This window comes from Camelus ferus, chromosome 16 (assembly GCF_009834535.1).
Source record: "Camelus ferus isolate YT-003-E chromosome 16, BCGSAC_Cfer_1.0, whole genome shotgun sequence".
Classification (NCBI taxonomy): Eukaryota; Metazoa; Chordata; class Mammalia; order Artiodactyla; family Camelidae; genus Camelus; species Camelus ferus.
In genome coordinates, this window is record NC_045711.1 from 21,506,848 (window position 1) to 21,521,394 (window position 14,547).

Below are 14,547 nucleotides of genomic sequence, written 5' to 3' on the forward strand. Positions count from 1 at the left end.
CCGGAGCTCCGGACGCGGGGCCGGAAGCCACAACTCCCGAAGGCCCTTTCGCCTGCACGCCGGATGCGGGCTCCGGCCCCCGCGGCCCCAAAGCCGGGCGTTACGAGGCCCGAGGCCCGCGGAGAGCCGAGTCGCTCCAGCCCCCGAACCCTGCACGTCCCCCGGCCCCATTACCGTTTCCAGAGCGACAGGGTTTCCGCCGGCGGTCTCGTCGCCACCTTAGCAGCCATGGCGCGGCCCTGAGCGTCGCTTCCAGTGGCGTCACTTCCGGAGCGCCGCGCGCAGGCGCCGGGCGTCGCCGTCGCCATGGCAGCGCTCGGTGGGGCTCCCAGGATGCTGCCGCCTTGTGGCCGGAGGTCCCCGCTGGAGAGGCGCGCCGAGGAGGAGCCGCCGCCGCCGCCGCCGCCGCCGCCGCCGCCGCCGCCGCCGCCGCCGCCGCCGCCGCCGCCGCCGCCGCCGCCGCCGCCGCCGCCGCCGCCGCCGCGGGTCCAAGTCGGCCTTTCCCACCGCCATCGAGGAAGGAAAGTCGTCCCGCTTCGGGGCCCCTGGCGGGGTGTGCAAGTTGCACTGAAAAACGCAGGTCTGCAGGAGAAAAGCACGTGTACACATTTGATTGAATTTCTGCATGTTCAGGGGAGCTTTCACTGGAGAATGGAGACACCAAGAAGTGACCACAGTGGGAAGCTTAATTCGTTTTAGAGAAAGTGTTACCCAGTCCGAGCTCATACTGCTCCTCAGGCTGACAGGCCAAAAAATCCAGAGAGGCGGTGTTGGGGCAAGGAATAGCGAATTTCTTTATTAGGAAAGCCAGCAGGCTGAGGAGATGGTGTACTAGTGTCCTAAAAAAACCGTTTTACCCAAGTTAGAATTCAGGCTTCTTTTATACTAAAGGATGGAGTTGGGTGCAGTTTGTGGCTGGTTGTTGCAAACTTCTCCATGCCAGGATTCTTTGTTCTTGCAGCTGTCCACGTGGGTCTGGTCACAATGTTCCTATAAACCTCCAGCAAGACAATCGTTATTTTCTGTTCTGCAACTTTTTAATCTCTGTATGAATGGGAAAGTTTAATACCTTAAAGATCAGAGTGTGGAGAATGGGCTGTCCTGTATGTTTCAGGCTACAGGCAACATTCTTTTACAGAAGGTGCAGAGCCAGCATGACTCAGCACAGACAACAGAGCTCACAGGGTACAGCTAAAGGAATAGATCTTACACGGAGTCAGGTTTTTCTTCTCTGTTACAAAAGAAATAATGAATTCGTGAAAAATTGACAAGGCAGAGGGGTTTGGGCTTCAGGCAGTAAATGGTGAAGACAGACTGGAGTTTACTTATACCGCCTTCTAGGCCCTCAACTCTCCCTTCTGGTACAGGGAGGGGACCTTTCACATGGGAGAGTTATAGAGTGAGAGCCAAGATTTACTCTGGGGTCCACCTGGGCCTGCCTGGTCATGTTACACAGCAGGAAGGACACAGAAGCGTCGGATTTGGTAATCAGGAGTCACCCCCTGGCCTGTGGAAATGGAGGCAAAGTTGGTGGCTGTTAAGGAGCTGTGCTCTGGGCTGAGGTTCTGCTGTGCTTCAGGGAATAGGCAGTGGTGACGGGGAGGGAACGCTAGGGAACACGGAGGGAGGGGGAGCAGGGGCCAAGGCAGGTCTTCATGGGCCGTGCAGTCACAGGGGCGGCTTCCGGCTGCTCCAGCTGGGCCCTTTCCCCTCCAGCTTCTCTCTGCTCTTGCCCCAGATGGCTTCCCGAAATACTCCAGCTCCTCCCAAGGAAGCAGCGTCCTGCTACCCCAGAATACACTCCAGTCTGATGAGGTGTGAGTCTTGTCAGCATTTGCTTTCTTGGGAGAAGGCCCTTTCCTGGGGTTTTTCCAGTTGGAACCGGGCTTCATCATGCCTGAGAACGGGACTGAGTGTGACCAGAGGGATTAGACAGAGCAGAAAGCAATATAAATGCTAATCATGGCTTGGAGGAACTGCCGCTCGGCTCAAGGCCTCAGGGTTTCTTCTCCCAGCTGACACAGCGACCTTACAGGAAGTCAGAGCTGGAGGGGTGCCCGTTGGCAGCACATGGGGCGCTCTACCTCTCCGGTGAGGCCCTTTCTTCACGATGATTGTTTATCCCTGGAAGTTTGTTTCCAGGTTGGAATTGCCTGAGCCAAGGACTAACTGGACTAGCTCCTGACTGTCTCGGTTACCAGACGGCGAAACCCCACAGCCGCTGAGGAGAGGCACACCAGTGACACACGGGGCAAGGTCTTAAAGGGGAGACCGGGGTCAGTTGGGAAGATCGTCAGGTTAAGCCACCGCCAACCTAGTGACCTTCCGCCCGGGCCTAAAGCAAGAACTGCAGCAGGGAAACGTCCACTCGTCGTCCAGGGAGCGTGAGCTGTAGGAGGGGCTGGACGGGAGGCTCGGGTTGGGGAGGAGCTGCTGAGGAGGGGACGATCTGTGGACCTGACGCGGACACTGTGGGAATGGCCGGGGGCGGGGAACGCATCTCCACTGTGAAGCAGCATCTCTTCTCTGTTCCAGACCATAGGTTTCTCTCCAGGAGCCTTTTCTTTTTAGAAGAGAAAATGCAACTCTCATCTAAAGCGGTGTTTTGCCACTCAGATGGAAGGGGGCTGCCGGAAGCTTACGGTTTCTCGTTCACGTGTCTCTAGCTCTTCTTGCTGAGGAGCTGTTTCCTCCATCCCACAACCCAACCCATGGGCAGCCAGTCAGCTCTTACTCATCTTTAGCAGGAGGGCTGTGACCTCTCGGGACAGCCAGGTTAGGCCAGGAGGGGCGGACGCCCTTCCGGGGCGCAGGCTTAAGCTTCTGGCCCTGAGCCTGGAGATGGCAGGGGGTTAGACTCCACCCCGGGCCCTCAGCTCTGCTGTCATTTTCTCCAGAGGAAAAGTTTACCCTGTCACGTTTTAAACCGGACTGTACGTTTTCTGTCCAGAACCTTCCACTTCATGGATACCCCCTGCAAGGACATTTTCACAAACGAAACCGTTCCCCAAAGCCTCGGTGAAGTCTCCTCCCCAGAGACGATCCTGTAGCAGCAAAACTCAGTTTATTAAAACAGGTATGACGATAAAACTTACATCCGCTTGGGCAAGGCCAGTGTATTTTTGTACAAACAAGATAATGCTACCTAATGACAGTTAGTGCTTTGAAAGCACCACATACAAAGCAAAATATCTTTATCCAAAAAAAAAAAACCCATAAAAGTGGGGAAAAAATCCGCACCTCCCAACCACGCCAACCTCCCCCCAAACGAGGTCTTCGCAGCCTGGCCAGCTCCGCGGCAGCGCTGAGGTGTCACAGCTGAAGCAATGAGCAAGCAGCCCCTCCCCCCACATCCCTGAAGCTCGAAATCCAGGAAGCCGACCCGGTTGGGGGGGGGGCGCTTTGCATAGAATGACTCAGTAATCACAGGTGACTAAACGCAAGTGGCTGTTGTATAAAATCCTGGACCCCTTCATCAAACACGCTGAAGAGAAACGGAAATAATGAAAACGGAGCCTGGCTTCTCCTGCAGCTCCCCCAGGGGCGCTGCAGGGGCGTGGGGTGTCCCTGGCAGGCATCTTCTATTTCTGTAGCTCCCACCACCCCATGGGCCCGATTTCAAGTTGATCGAGTCATCGACTCAAAGTGTGTATGAAAGACATTCACCTCTGGCTTGTAAACAACTGCTGTCCCAGTGCCGGGCTACCTGGGAGCAGGAATTAGTCCAGAGAGGTCACGAGTGTGCAGGTAGATTTTGAAAAACAGACAGGACCCTTTTAGGGAGAAGTGCAACGCAAGGCCACAGGGACTTGACTGTTCTTTTTTTTTCCTTTTTTGGAAACTTAAGTGGTTTTGTGTTGTCTCTGAGTCTCGTTTGTATGCCCTGGCTGAGACCCAAAGAAAGGACCAGAGAGTTGTGCAGCGGGGGGAGTCCAGAGCACACCAAGAGCACGTGTGCATTCGGCAGAATGCCGGAACCGTGTCCTTGGTCCAACATTACACTGATAAACTTTCATGTAGAATTTGCTAGAACAGGAAGGAGAGCTGGCCTTCAATCCAGCCCTTTCACTTTGTAGAGGAGGAGACTAGGACACCCACGGCACCCTTGACTCCTCAGAACGAAAGCTTCTGGGTCTTTGACGTTTGGCAGTGACCCGTGTAGGGGCACGGGTGAGGGCGGGCTGGTTTGGCCTGGGCACTCACAGAATGCCCTGACTCGTACGGGGGGGGGGGGAGACCAGAAGAGGCTGGCACTTTTTCATGACTTGGAAGCCTAGAAATGTATGTACAACACTCAGAATTTAAAGGAGTGGAAGTAAGAAGAAAGCCGGATACTCTTCTGTGAGTGCAGAATAAATTAGGAAAAAAAAAAAAGGCAAAAATCACTTAACCCCACTTCCTGTCCCTCCTACTAGGTGAACTCTGAGGAATTAGGTACTGGGGACCGGGCACGGGCACGCTGAGAGGCTGGGAGGTCTCAGACAGACCACTCCTATCCAGGGAGCTGAGAGGCTGTTTTGGTCTCTCCTGGCACATGGAGGATGGTGGTTCATTCCAGTTTCATGTAATCTTTAGCTCTTGCCTCCCAGTGAACACTCTTCAGAATGTGATGAGTTAGTTTCTGAATTTACCGACGTTCCTGAAACGGCCTGTCTCTCAGAAAGCGGCCAGCGGGTCCTGAGTTGAGTGCTACGCCAACAGCAAAGGTGACCGCCCAGGATGGAGCCCCTCCTGCCGGGAGGAGGGGAGAGCTCCCCTGCCCTGGTCCCTGCAGGGACAGGACGCTGTCCTATCTTGTTTGTCGGTTCCATTTCAGCTCGGCTGCCATTTTCCACACGGAGACACAGCTGGACAGCAGGATCTCTTCTGGGAACTGAGACTCCACGTCGGGCAGAAGAACCTCACTGTCTTTAGTCTCCATATAGCTCACCAGAGTGTCTCTCAGGCTGAAAAGCAAGCAACAAGAGGCAGCGTTAGACAGTCTCCCACGTCGGGCCGGCAGCACGCCCGATGTGCTCGCTGCAGCCAGAAACGCTGGGAGCAGCGCGAGGTCCGTCACCCACGGAGTCGCTGACCCGGCGCCAGAATCTGGGGCTCGAGGTTCCGGCGCACACCTGCCGCGCCCCGCCCTGCAGGACGGCGCTCGCCTGGATCAGGGGCGCTCAGGCGGTCTTAGGCAGTCTGGTAACAGTAACACACCTGCTCTCCAGAAAACGAAGCCGCCCTATTCGAAAAAAGCTTGAATTCCAGTTTCATGATTTGTTTTGATGAAGGTCATAAGTTCTCTAGGAAAAGGATCCTTTTTGCCTGCACTCGAAGTCCAGGCCGTAAAGACCGACGAGTGCAAAGACTATAAATACGTGCAGGCGCGAGGCCTCAGCGCGTAGCGGAGGAAGAGAAGTTACGAAGCGTGCTGGTGGCAAAAGCTGGAGTTCGACTATTTACAAAACCAGCAAAGTTAAATCCCTCCCTCAGGCCACACGCGAAAACAAACTGGCTAACAAAACGAATGTGACATACACAACTATAAAAGCGCGAGGGAAGCGCACGGGAGAGTGGTTTATGGCCGTGGGACCCTTATCTGTATTTCCCTATAGACTCCTCTCAGGAAGGTTCTGTCAGAATTGGCTTCATGAAATGAAGATGCAGCGTTTGTAACCAAGGAGATAAAAGACCAACCGTGATCTTCCACAATTCAGAAAAGACAAGAGCCCCAAGGAAAAATAATCAAAGGACATGGAGAGGCAGCTCAGAGCGAGGTGCACGGACGGCTGATGGACACCTTCAGCCTCACTAGCAGATGGGAAACCCGAGGGAAACTGAGGCACCATCTCTGGGCCATCAGGTCGGCAAAATTACAACAGATGGGCAATGTCCAGGGCTGGGTGTTCTCCTGCGGTCCTCACTGGTGTGGCCTTTCCTACCAGATTCAAAACACACGTCTCGCTGACACAGTAAATCCACTTGTCATAATGAGAATATGTGACCTTTTTTAACTGTGGCGGAGACTAGGCCTATTTCTTTGAGCGGAGGCACTGGGTTGAACCCAGGACCTGTGCGTGCTCAGCACGTGCTCTACCGCTGAGCTATACTCCACGCCCGGGAATCTGTGCCTTTGTGGTTTATAAAACAGCAGGAAACCGAGCTCTGCAAGATGGGCAGGGCTTCTGCTGCGGGTGGGGATCTCGGGGAGACGGCAGGCCCGGTGTGTGCCCGGCCCAGCCCGCACCTCCACTGAGGGCTGAAACTCTCCGCCGTCTGTGGGGTCTTCAGCTTCAGGACCATCATCTCGTGAAGCTCCAGGAGGAAGGCATCCAGGCCAGTCTGGTTTAGGAAGGTGCTGAGCAGCTTCGCATGTTCAGGGCTGAGCTCGACTCCGTACCTTGGAATGAGGTCCCCGAATGGCTCCTGGAAAGAATTGAGAACAAATGACGCAGGTGAGTCTGGTGAGGGGTAGGTGGGCGGGCGGCTCCCCGGGGCCCAGGGGCAGGCAGGCAGGTGGGCGGCTCCCCGGCGCGGACCCACCTTCTTCAGTCGCAGCAGTTGCTCAGACTTGTGGGCAGAGAGGAACTGCCAGAGGGCGATGGTGTGTTTCAGCTGGCACCTGTTTAAGGCCTGAAGGAGGAACAGAACTCCTGAAGAGGTGCCGTTTCTGCGCCCCTGCAGGGATTCCGTCTCCCTCACCAGGAAGGCCACCTCTGCCCCATCCACTCACTCCTGCCTCGTCTCCCTGCCCCGGTCCCCGCAGCACCTGGGGTCCGCCCGGGTGTGCAGCTGGCCGGCAGAGGCCTCCGCATGCTGGCGGCCCCGCTGTCTAGACCCTCACATTCCGAGCACACTGCTCCCTTCCCGCCTGTGTGTTTTGTTTACACAGCCTGACTGGCTGGGGGAGGGGTGTCCTTGCCTCCCCTCCTTTTCAGGGGGCTGCCTAGATTGGTGCTCCCTGGGTGGTGGTATTCCCAGCAGGAAGTGGGGAGTGTCTCCTTCCCAGGCAGGAGACCCACCTTGGAAACCAGCGAGGTCTGATCACCCATCCGCAGCATGTCTTGGAAATACACGTTCAAGTGCATGTCGGGGTCCCCGCCGGCCGTGCTCACGAAGCCCAGCGCGACTTCTACGGCGGACAGAGCCTCACAGGCATCGCTGTAGGACTGCAGCTGTCCTCGGATGTTGCTGAGGACGGTGTTGGGGAGGGGGTCCTAGGAGGTCGAAGGCAGGACAGGGGTCCAAGGTTGGGGCTACTCGTGCATCACTGCCTGATAAGAGCCCTCACCTGCTGCCAGCCAAAGCCATGGGTTGGGACTGGCTCTCGGAAAAACAGCAGTCAACACGGCGTGCTTGCTAAGGTCAACAGTGTCCAGGTGTTTTACAGAAATAGATGTGAACTCACTGAATCCTCAGGACAAGGTGTGAGGGGGAAAGGGGGCAGGAAGGGATAAATCTGGGAGTTTGAGCTTTGCAAATCATAACCACTATATACAAAAATAGATAAAAAATAAACTTCTATATAGCACAGGAAACTTTATTCAATATCCTGTCTAACCTTTAATGAAAAAGAAGATGAAAACGAATGCACGTACGTACATGCACGACTGGGACATTGTGCAGAAATTGACACACTGTAACTGACTACACTTCAACTAAAAAATGAACAAGCTGTGAGGACATCCATGCCGACACACAGACACATCACACCTCAACACCCCCCACACACATCCAATGCAGGCAAACCAGAAATGCAGGAACAAGTGCTGGATGTTCTGCACCAGCATGACGGCCATGACACCATCGCTAAATAGCTGCCACCGCAAGGTTCCCATGTGTTTATCCTCCACGAGAACACTTGTGCTGGCCTGCCCTTTGGAAGGTGCGCTGGGCTCGGGGAACATAGGAGGCCCTGAAACTCTTTGGTGCTCTCGGCAAACGGCTAGAGGGAGGGTGGCACAGCCCGAACACTCTGAGACACATGCACGCGCACTGACAAGGCTGATCGCCATCACCTGTGGGATCTTGTTCTGGATGTCCACAAAGAGGTGTTCGTAGTTCCAGTCCCGTCTGCACACCAGCGTGGGTATTCCCTGGAATGAAAAAGAAACATCTCTGGACGGAGCCCACACTGGAGGTGTCCACCTGATGACAAACACATGCTGGAGCAGAGACTCAACTGCAGTCCCAGCTACTCGGCCTGTCACCAGGCAAAGCAGGCCGCTCTGTCCCCACGTGACTTGTGGTCTGTGTCTAACCCACAATCTGTGGAAACGATGGCACGAGGAACACAGCCTGGCCTCCGTGGCCCAGCAGGTAGTCACGCGGAATACTGTCGCCCGCGGCCTGCCGGGGGAGCAGGAAGTGAGTACGTCCCACTGGTGCGCTGAGCACAGAGCAGGACCAAGGGGCACCCTGCTGACAACAGGGGAAGCAGAGTGTGTCCACACCAGCCTTGGGCTCCAGCAGTTCACAGCCTCACTGCGGGCAGGGAAGGCGCAGAAGCACACCCACGGACCAGCCCGGGACTGGGCCTGGGAGGAGCCAGTGCAGCCCAGGTAAAGAACAGACGTGGCCATGCGTGGTGCGTTCGGGTGACCCCGTGTGAGAGGCCGCGGGATTCACTATGGGGAGGTGGCCAGAGGCAGGGCCGGGACAGGCCACAGGGCCTTCTGTGCCAGACAAAGTGTAGGCTTTTTCCACGAGCAGTGGGCTGCGCATTGGGGGGTCCGACAGGGTGATGGGCAGCAGGTCTGGATGTCAGAGATTTGGAGGTGGGGCTGGGTGGGAGCCACCGCGGTGGCGCAACTTCAGGACAGTTGCTTGGAACTTGAGCAGGGGGCCCTGGGAGTTAAACGGGGCGCCTGACGGTGTGGATGACAGGGCATGTGTGGAGACTACAGGGAAGGGGGAAAATAATGCAGTTTCTCGCGGGTGGTTGGCGGCGCCATTAACCGTGGCAGAGAATTGGACGCCGAGCCCATCAGACACACAAACACCGTTCGGGTACTGGGGGTGGGTCCAGAGGTAGAGACAGCCCCGGGGCTATCAGCCCAGACGGCATCGGGGCTGTGGACCAAGGGTCCAGATGGTCCCTCCTCACTTTGAAACCGCTGTGATCAAAGCCACCCTCGGGGAAACCTGCAAACAGATGCACCGACCACACAAACAGCAGCGGCTCAGCCTCACCTTGAGGGTCAGCCGGGGCTTGCCCTGGAGGAAGCGGCTGGTGACCTGGCGCTGGATCTTCTCCAGGTCGAACTCCTGCAAGGTCTCCCCGCCCTCCTGCACGTGGTACTGGCAGTTGGAGAGGATCAGCGGGGTCAGGTCCCGCTCCACGTCGTAGCTGATGACGTGCAGGTCGGTGACCTCGGAGGCATCGACGGAGTAGCTGGAACAGACAGACAGACAGACAGCACTCAGCCCCCAGTCAGGTGCGTGTGGCCCAGCGCCACGGAGCCAGCCCCCGTGTGACGCTGCTGCCGGCTGCTCAGGTGAAGGGATACGCGAACCCGTGACGCTCGTGAACGTGGCCGAGGGGATCTGTCCAGGGGGACCTGAAGCCCGGCTCGCTGCCCCCGGGCCTGGGGACCCTGCTTCCCTGCTTGTGCTGCCCCGGAATGACTTCCTGGGCGGACAGGGCCCCCCCGCCACGGGCCTGCGCACCCACCTGCTGTCTTCCTTGGAGAAATTCTCCATCGCGTAGACCATTTCGTTGTGCAGGTTAATCAAGTAGCTGACCAGGGCGGTGGCACAGAGGCCCCGGCCCCGGCGACGTGGCAGAACGACTTCGAAGTCCGTGTCCAGGTCCAGGTCGGACGCGCAGTAGTCCTTAGGGAGCTTGATCTCCCCTGCAGACAGACACGCGTCTCCGGCTGCTGCTGCCCTGCCTCAGGGGGGAGCCACCCCCACAGAGCAGAGCTGGAACTGGGGTGCTCTGAGCCGCCCCACCCCATCTCTTGTACATGTGGGCAAGTTTCAAATGTTCTCAGCTCCTTTCTGATTTGTAGATTCAGGGAGACTGAGGGTGTGCTTTCCCTGATACTTCACTCATCCCAGACACCTGCGCCAGGAGTCTGCAGGGTTGGGGCTACACACACACGGCCGGGCAGCGGCAGTCACAGGACGGGCAGAGCTGGCTGGACAGGAGAGGCCGCGGACGGGCTGCCCCGGAACGCTGGGGGCGGGAGGGCTGACACTTACCGTTGGTCTCCAGCGATCTCCTCAGTTTGTTCCATGTCGACAGAAAGGCAGTGATTCTCTTCAGCAATAACTCCCTCAGCCCATCTGTCAGACAAGATGCATGGTGAGGGCCCCCTAGTAACACCGGCTCCGGGGTAACACCCACCCCGGGATAACACTGGCCCCACGGTGACACCGGCCCCGGGGTGACACCAAGGGAGCAACCCGCTCCTTAGAAGGACCTCCACCCTGCACTTTCCCAGCATCACCGACAGGTTCTAAACGCAGTTTCAACTAAAGCTGACTTTGAGGAGCCGGAGAGAGCGTGTCAGCTGCAGCAAAGTCTTCTAATGGGTCCTGGGGACTCACAGGTTTGATTTAGTGCTACAAGCTTAGGGTACAGGGCACCCACCAGCCCTGAACCAGAGCCCTCATGCTGGAACCACGACACGTACAGCCCTGACCCCGTCAGAGCCCTACCTGAGCTGTGGCTGCTAACGAAGCTTCTGATGGACTTGAATTCAACCTCGGAAACGTTCTGGAACTGTTTCACTAGGTTCCTCTGCAGGGCCAGAATCTCAGGCAGGAACTTCACCAGTCTCAGTTCTGCTTCCTAGGAAAGGGGAGACCACCAGGAACGCTTTATAGTTTACCCAGAAAGCGATGTTGGGGAAGCAGACTCCGGGGCTGGCTCAGCACGTGTGTTCATACTTCACTCTGGTCAACGTGCCGTTTTATGTGATGACACGTGGTGGAACTTGAGAAGGGGGAAAAGGCCACACGGTTCTTCCAGCAAGTGCCCAGCAACCGCGTGCAGCATGCTGGCCCGCGTTCTGCACGCTGGGGCTTGGGGAGTGAACCGCGGGGCTGACACAACAGATGTGTCTGCCAAGAGCTGATGAAAGAAAGCAGCCCCTGGGGCCCGGCGGCGGGCGGGGGTGGAGCGGCTGCTCGGAGCAGGAGGCCGCGCGGCTGGCGGGGCTCGGCGCCGCTCTGTGCGCATCGGTGAGAGGTCACAGGACTGACCCAACGGCCTCCCTACCGCAAATTCATTTCCCTTCGCTGACCCACAGGAATTTCTGAAATCATCTTACTTCTGGCTAGACTGCAAACACTGACCCATGGGGGAAATGATTAGAAGACCTATTGTAGGAAAGAGAAGCTGGACCAGATTAATGTCAGGAACCACGTGGAATTCCGGTTCTAAAAGGTGCGACGCACACCACACTCCTCCCTGCCTTCAGTCTCACCGCCACGAGCGCTCTGAGTGGCTCAGGAGCAGGGAAGACCCTCTGTTTGTCTGTCTGAACAGACAGTGAACTGTTCTTTCACTGAACAGACACTCCTTGGTGACTGGCCGCTCCAGGCACTTCGGGGATGAGGATGAACAGACAGAGCCAGGAAAGCGTTTCAGCCTGTCCTTCCCTGCGGAGTGACTGGGGGACGCCCTCCTTGCCCTTGGATTCTTTCCGGATTCCCGCTAATCCCAGCTCAAGTGTGCGTTTCGTCGGAGGCTCGTACAGACTGATGTGCTTGGAGATCTCTGCTCTACCCAAGTCGTCTGCCGAAGACATTCCGTTCCACAATCGGATAAAGCAGTCTGCTGGCTGCCCCATCCCCAGGACTGGTGAGACTGAGCAAGAGTGGGTCCTTCAGGCCCCCGGGGACATGTGGGTGGCGGTCTCGGCGAAGCAGCCTCACCTTTTGCAGGAACCTCCAGAGGACAGGCACTGTCTCCTTGCCGTTTTTCTGCTCCACGACGTGCTGGAGGTACTCGATGGTGACCCTGTTCCTGCAGCTCCACATCCTAGAGCAGTGAACCGTGCTCTGGGGCAGGTGGGGCAGGAAGGCCGCCGGGTCACCGTACACGATCTTGGCCACGGGGTTGGAACTGATGCGCTCGTCTCGGCTGATGCGCGTGTTCACCGCCAGGAGGGTCTGGTCCAGACGCTGGGGAGGAAAGCGACGTGGGCTCTGGATGTGAGAAGCTACAGCAAACAGGCTGGGCACTGCGTGCCCTCAGCAGGGGGTGGATTCGGGAGCCCCGTGATCAAATATTCACGTTTGCTATCGTTTATTATAATTTACATGTTCCTAATTTGTATGTGTTTGTCTCCCCAGATAGAATGAGTCCCAGAGACCGACATTTCATCACCAGTTTCCTCGCTGACTTCTGCCTTCTGGCGGGCTTCCTCGCCCTCAGTAACATCTCGTCTGACGGAGAGTTTACGTCTCTGCCCCCTGCTCTCACGTCCTGCTGTAAATACCGCCCAGACTCTCTGGATTCCCAGTAATTCTTCAGCCTGCCACCCCGACCAGCCCCATGAGGGGAGAGGACGGGGGGTCAACAGGAGGGTGGGGTGGCCGGGCAGAGAAGACCTAAATCTGTGGCCCAGCGGACGGCCGCACTAAGGGACGTTTCCAGAAGGGGCAGTGGCCCGAGCACCCAGCAGAGGCCCAGGACGCCGCCCGCACTGTCCCAGACGAAGCAGCCCGAGGCCATAACCATGCAGCTCTCACCTCCAGTTCAGGCAGAATGACGGCCTCGGCTGCCTTCTCCCAGCGGTTCCTCCTTTCTTTGGTTGACAATATTGCATCAAAATTTAAATGTCCTACGAAGGAAAATGTGTGGGTTACTCAAGGAGGAAAAAAACCAGCAGTCTACACGCACAGTGAATACAGCGTGAACTGAAATGATGCTCCTATTTGTGGGGGAGGGTGGTTCTACCTTCCTGCGTCGACCTGAGCGTCACCCTTCGTGAAGGTGCTTTGAACTCTAAGAGCTCTAACCCGCGTAGCTGTCATTTTATGGTCCTGAACAAAATTACTAGAAGGACATTACTTTAAATCAGAAGCAGCCCAGGGGCAAAATACAGAAGCCGGGCTGGCTGTCGGCGACCGTCTCAGCCGCTGCCCCCAGCTCGCGGACGGAGGTGGGGCCCCGCGGAAGCCCGTGGAAATGGTCAGCCTGCTTCTAGAACCCGGCCACCTTGTCGGCAGGGTATGGAGTGTGCTTACGTAGCTGAAACCACACCAGAATGAGAGGCTTAAAATACAGCCAGATTTTGCTAAATAGGAAGTATACACTGATGTTGGCTTCTGGCAGAGAAACACCTGACACGGGGATGGGTTTCCTTGTCACGGGGCAGGACGCTTTATCGCTACTATTATTTTAAATGACATTGTCATTACGGAGGAAATTTTAAAAGATTTTTGCAGATAAGCAAAAAGAAAATAAAGCTGTTTTAAATCCTGCCACTCAGAAATAAACCTCCTGTGCGGAGGGTATAGCCCCGCAGTAGGGCACGTGCTTATTAGCAAGCATGAGGTCCTGGGTTCAATCCCCAGTTTGTCTGTCAAAAAAAAAAATAATAATAAACTTAATTACCTCCTCCCCCCCAACTTTTTTTTTTAAAACCTTAAAAAAAGAAATAAACCTACTAACTTGCCTTACAGACCTTTCCTTTCTGCATGAATTTAAAATTTTAGAACAGAAAAATGAGTCCAGGGAATGTAATCGTGGGTAGCCCCCTTTTCCACGTGACAGATTGTGGACGTGTAAACGTAAGAAGTCAGCCCAGCCCGCAGGGCTTTTTTAGGAAAAGTAGATGCTACGCCGCCCCTCCCCCAACTTCCAGCGGGACAGGCGTGGAAAGAGAACAAACTCCAAGCAACGGTCAAACATCAGGGGCTTTGGTGGCGGCGTTTCTCTAACACACGCGCCTGTGCTGGGCGCTGCGCGCTCCCCAGACGGTGGGTGAGCTGCGTCCAAGGCTGACTTCTGAAACTGCAAAGCCTCCCCAGCGCGTGCGCATTTAACACGGGGCGCAAACCCAGCAGCGGGAGAAGGGAAAGGTGGGCCGTCCCCTCCCCCGCCCGCCGGCAGGTGCGCGTCTTGCTGCTCCCCCCATCTCTGCTTTCCCTGCAGCTGCGCCCCGCGCCGCCCGCCACCCGCACCCAGCACCGCCCGCGTCCTCACCCTGGTGCGGCTCCCTGAGGAGGCTGCGCAGGACCAGGTGCACCACACTGGTGGCGTCGTCCGCGCTCTTTCCCAGCGTCTTTATGAGCTGCTCCAGGTCCCGCTGGATATGCTGCTGCAGAAACTCCGCGGGATCCTCCACCGGAGGCTTGATGATGTTCCTCAGAGCCTGTGGGGCGAGGCGACAAGGTGTCACGCGAGATCTTGCTTGCGGAGGAGACGGTGAGTGCGGGACAGTCAGGAGGGGTGAAGAACCAGCCCCGAGCCAGAGCACAGTTTCTAAACACGCCGTTCACCGAGGGACGTCGGCAGGATTCAGACAAGCAGAGGCGACAGAAGGAGAGGAAGTGACGGCGGTCTGAAAACGACTGCCTTCTGGACCATCAGCATGAAACACAGAA

The 14,547-nt window shown here is 56.7% G+C and overlaps 3 protein-coding genes across 18 annotated transcripts in view; 1 reads left to right on the forward strand and 2 right to left on the reverse strand.

Annotated features, from left to right (window-relative positions):
- ENDOV (endonuclease V) overlaps positions 1–326 on the reverse strand; it is a 91,918-nt gene extending 91,592 nt beyond the window's left edge. For 13 of the 14 annotated variants that reach the window (XR_004311592.1, XM_032456634.1, XM_032456635.1 and 10 more), the window contains exon 1: positions 175–326. Coding sequence is in view for 12 of the 14 variants with exons in the window: in XM_032456634.1 (XP_032312525.1) it covers positions 175–308 (134 nt within the window). In the remaining 2 variants the exon portion in view is untranslated. The remainder of the gene's footprint in view (positions 1–174) is intronic. The other variant, XM_032456646.1, reaches the window with a different exon arrangement.
- Positions 314–12,692, forward strand: LOC116656701 (glyceraldehyde-3-phosphate dehydrogenase, testis-specific-like). 3 transcript variants are annotated; one of them, XM_032456651.1, is made up of 3 exons: positions 314–580; positions 2,951–3,076; positions 12,289–12,692. In XM_032456651.1, exons 1-3 carry the CDS (start codon positions 334–336, stop codon positions 12,459–12,461), a joined length of 546 nt encoding a protein of 181 aa, XP_032312542.1. In that variant the 5' UTR covers positions 314–333; the 3' UTR covers positions 12,462–12,692. The 3 variants fall into 3 exon arrangements, 2 of the variants coding, with proteins under 2 accessions (XP_032312542.1, XP_032312543.1); XM_032456652.1 differs by lacking the exon at positions 2,951–3,076; XR_004311593.1 differs by lacking the exons at positions 314–580; positions 2,951–3,076 and adding an exon at positions 6,299–6,437.
- RNF213 (ring finger protein 213) overlaps positions 3,046–14,547 on the reverse strand; it is a 101,073-nt gene continuing 89,571 nt past the window's right edge. Inside the window, 12 exon segments of the mRNA XM_014550960.2 lie at positions 3,046–4,946; positions 6,230–6,408; positions 6,526–6,615; positions 7,005–7,199; positions 8,001–8,078; positions 9,175–9,376; positions 9,656–9,836; positions 10,189–10,272; positions 10,648–10,780; positions 11,869–12,117; positions 12,688–12,779; positions 14,147–14,315. Of these exon segments, the coding sequence (XP_014406446.2) occupies positions 4,790–4,946; positions 6,230–6,408; positions 6,526–6,615; positions 7,005–7,199; positions 8,001–8,078; positions 9,175–9,376; positions 9,656–9,836; positions 10,189–10,272; positions 10,648–10,780; positions 11,869–12,117; positions 12,688–12,779; positions 14,147–14,315 (1,809 nt within the window). The 3' untranslated portion in view covers positions 3,046–4,789.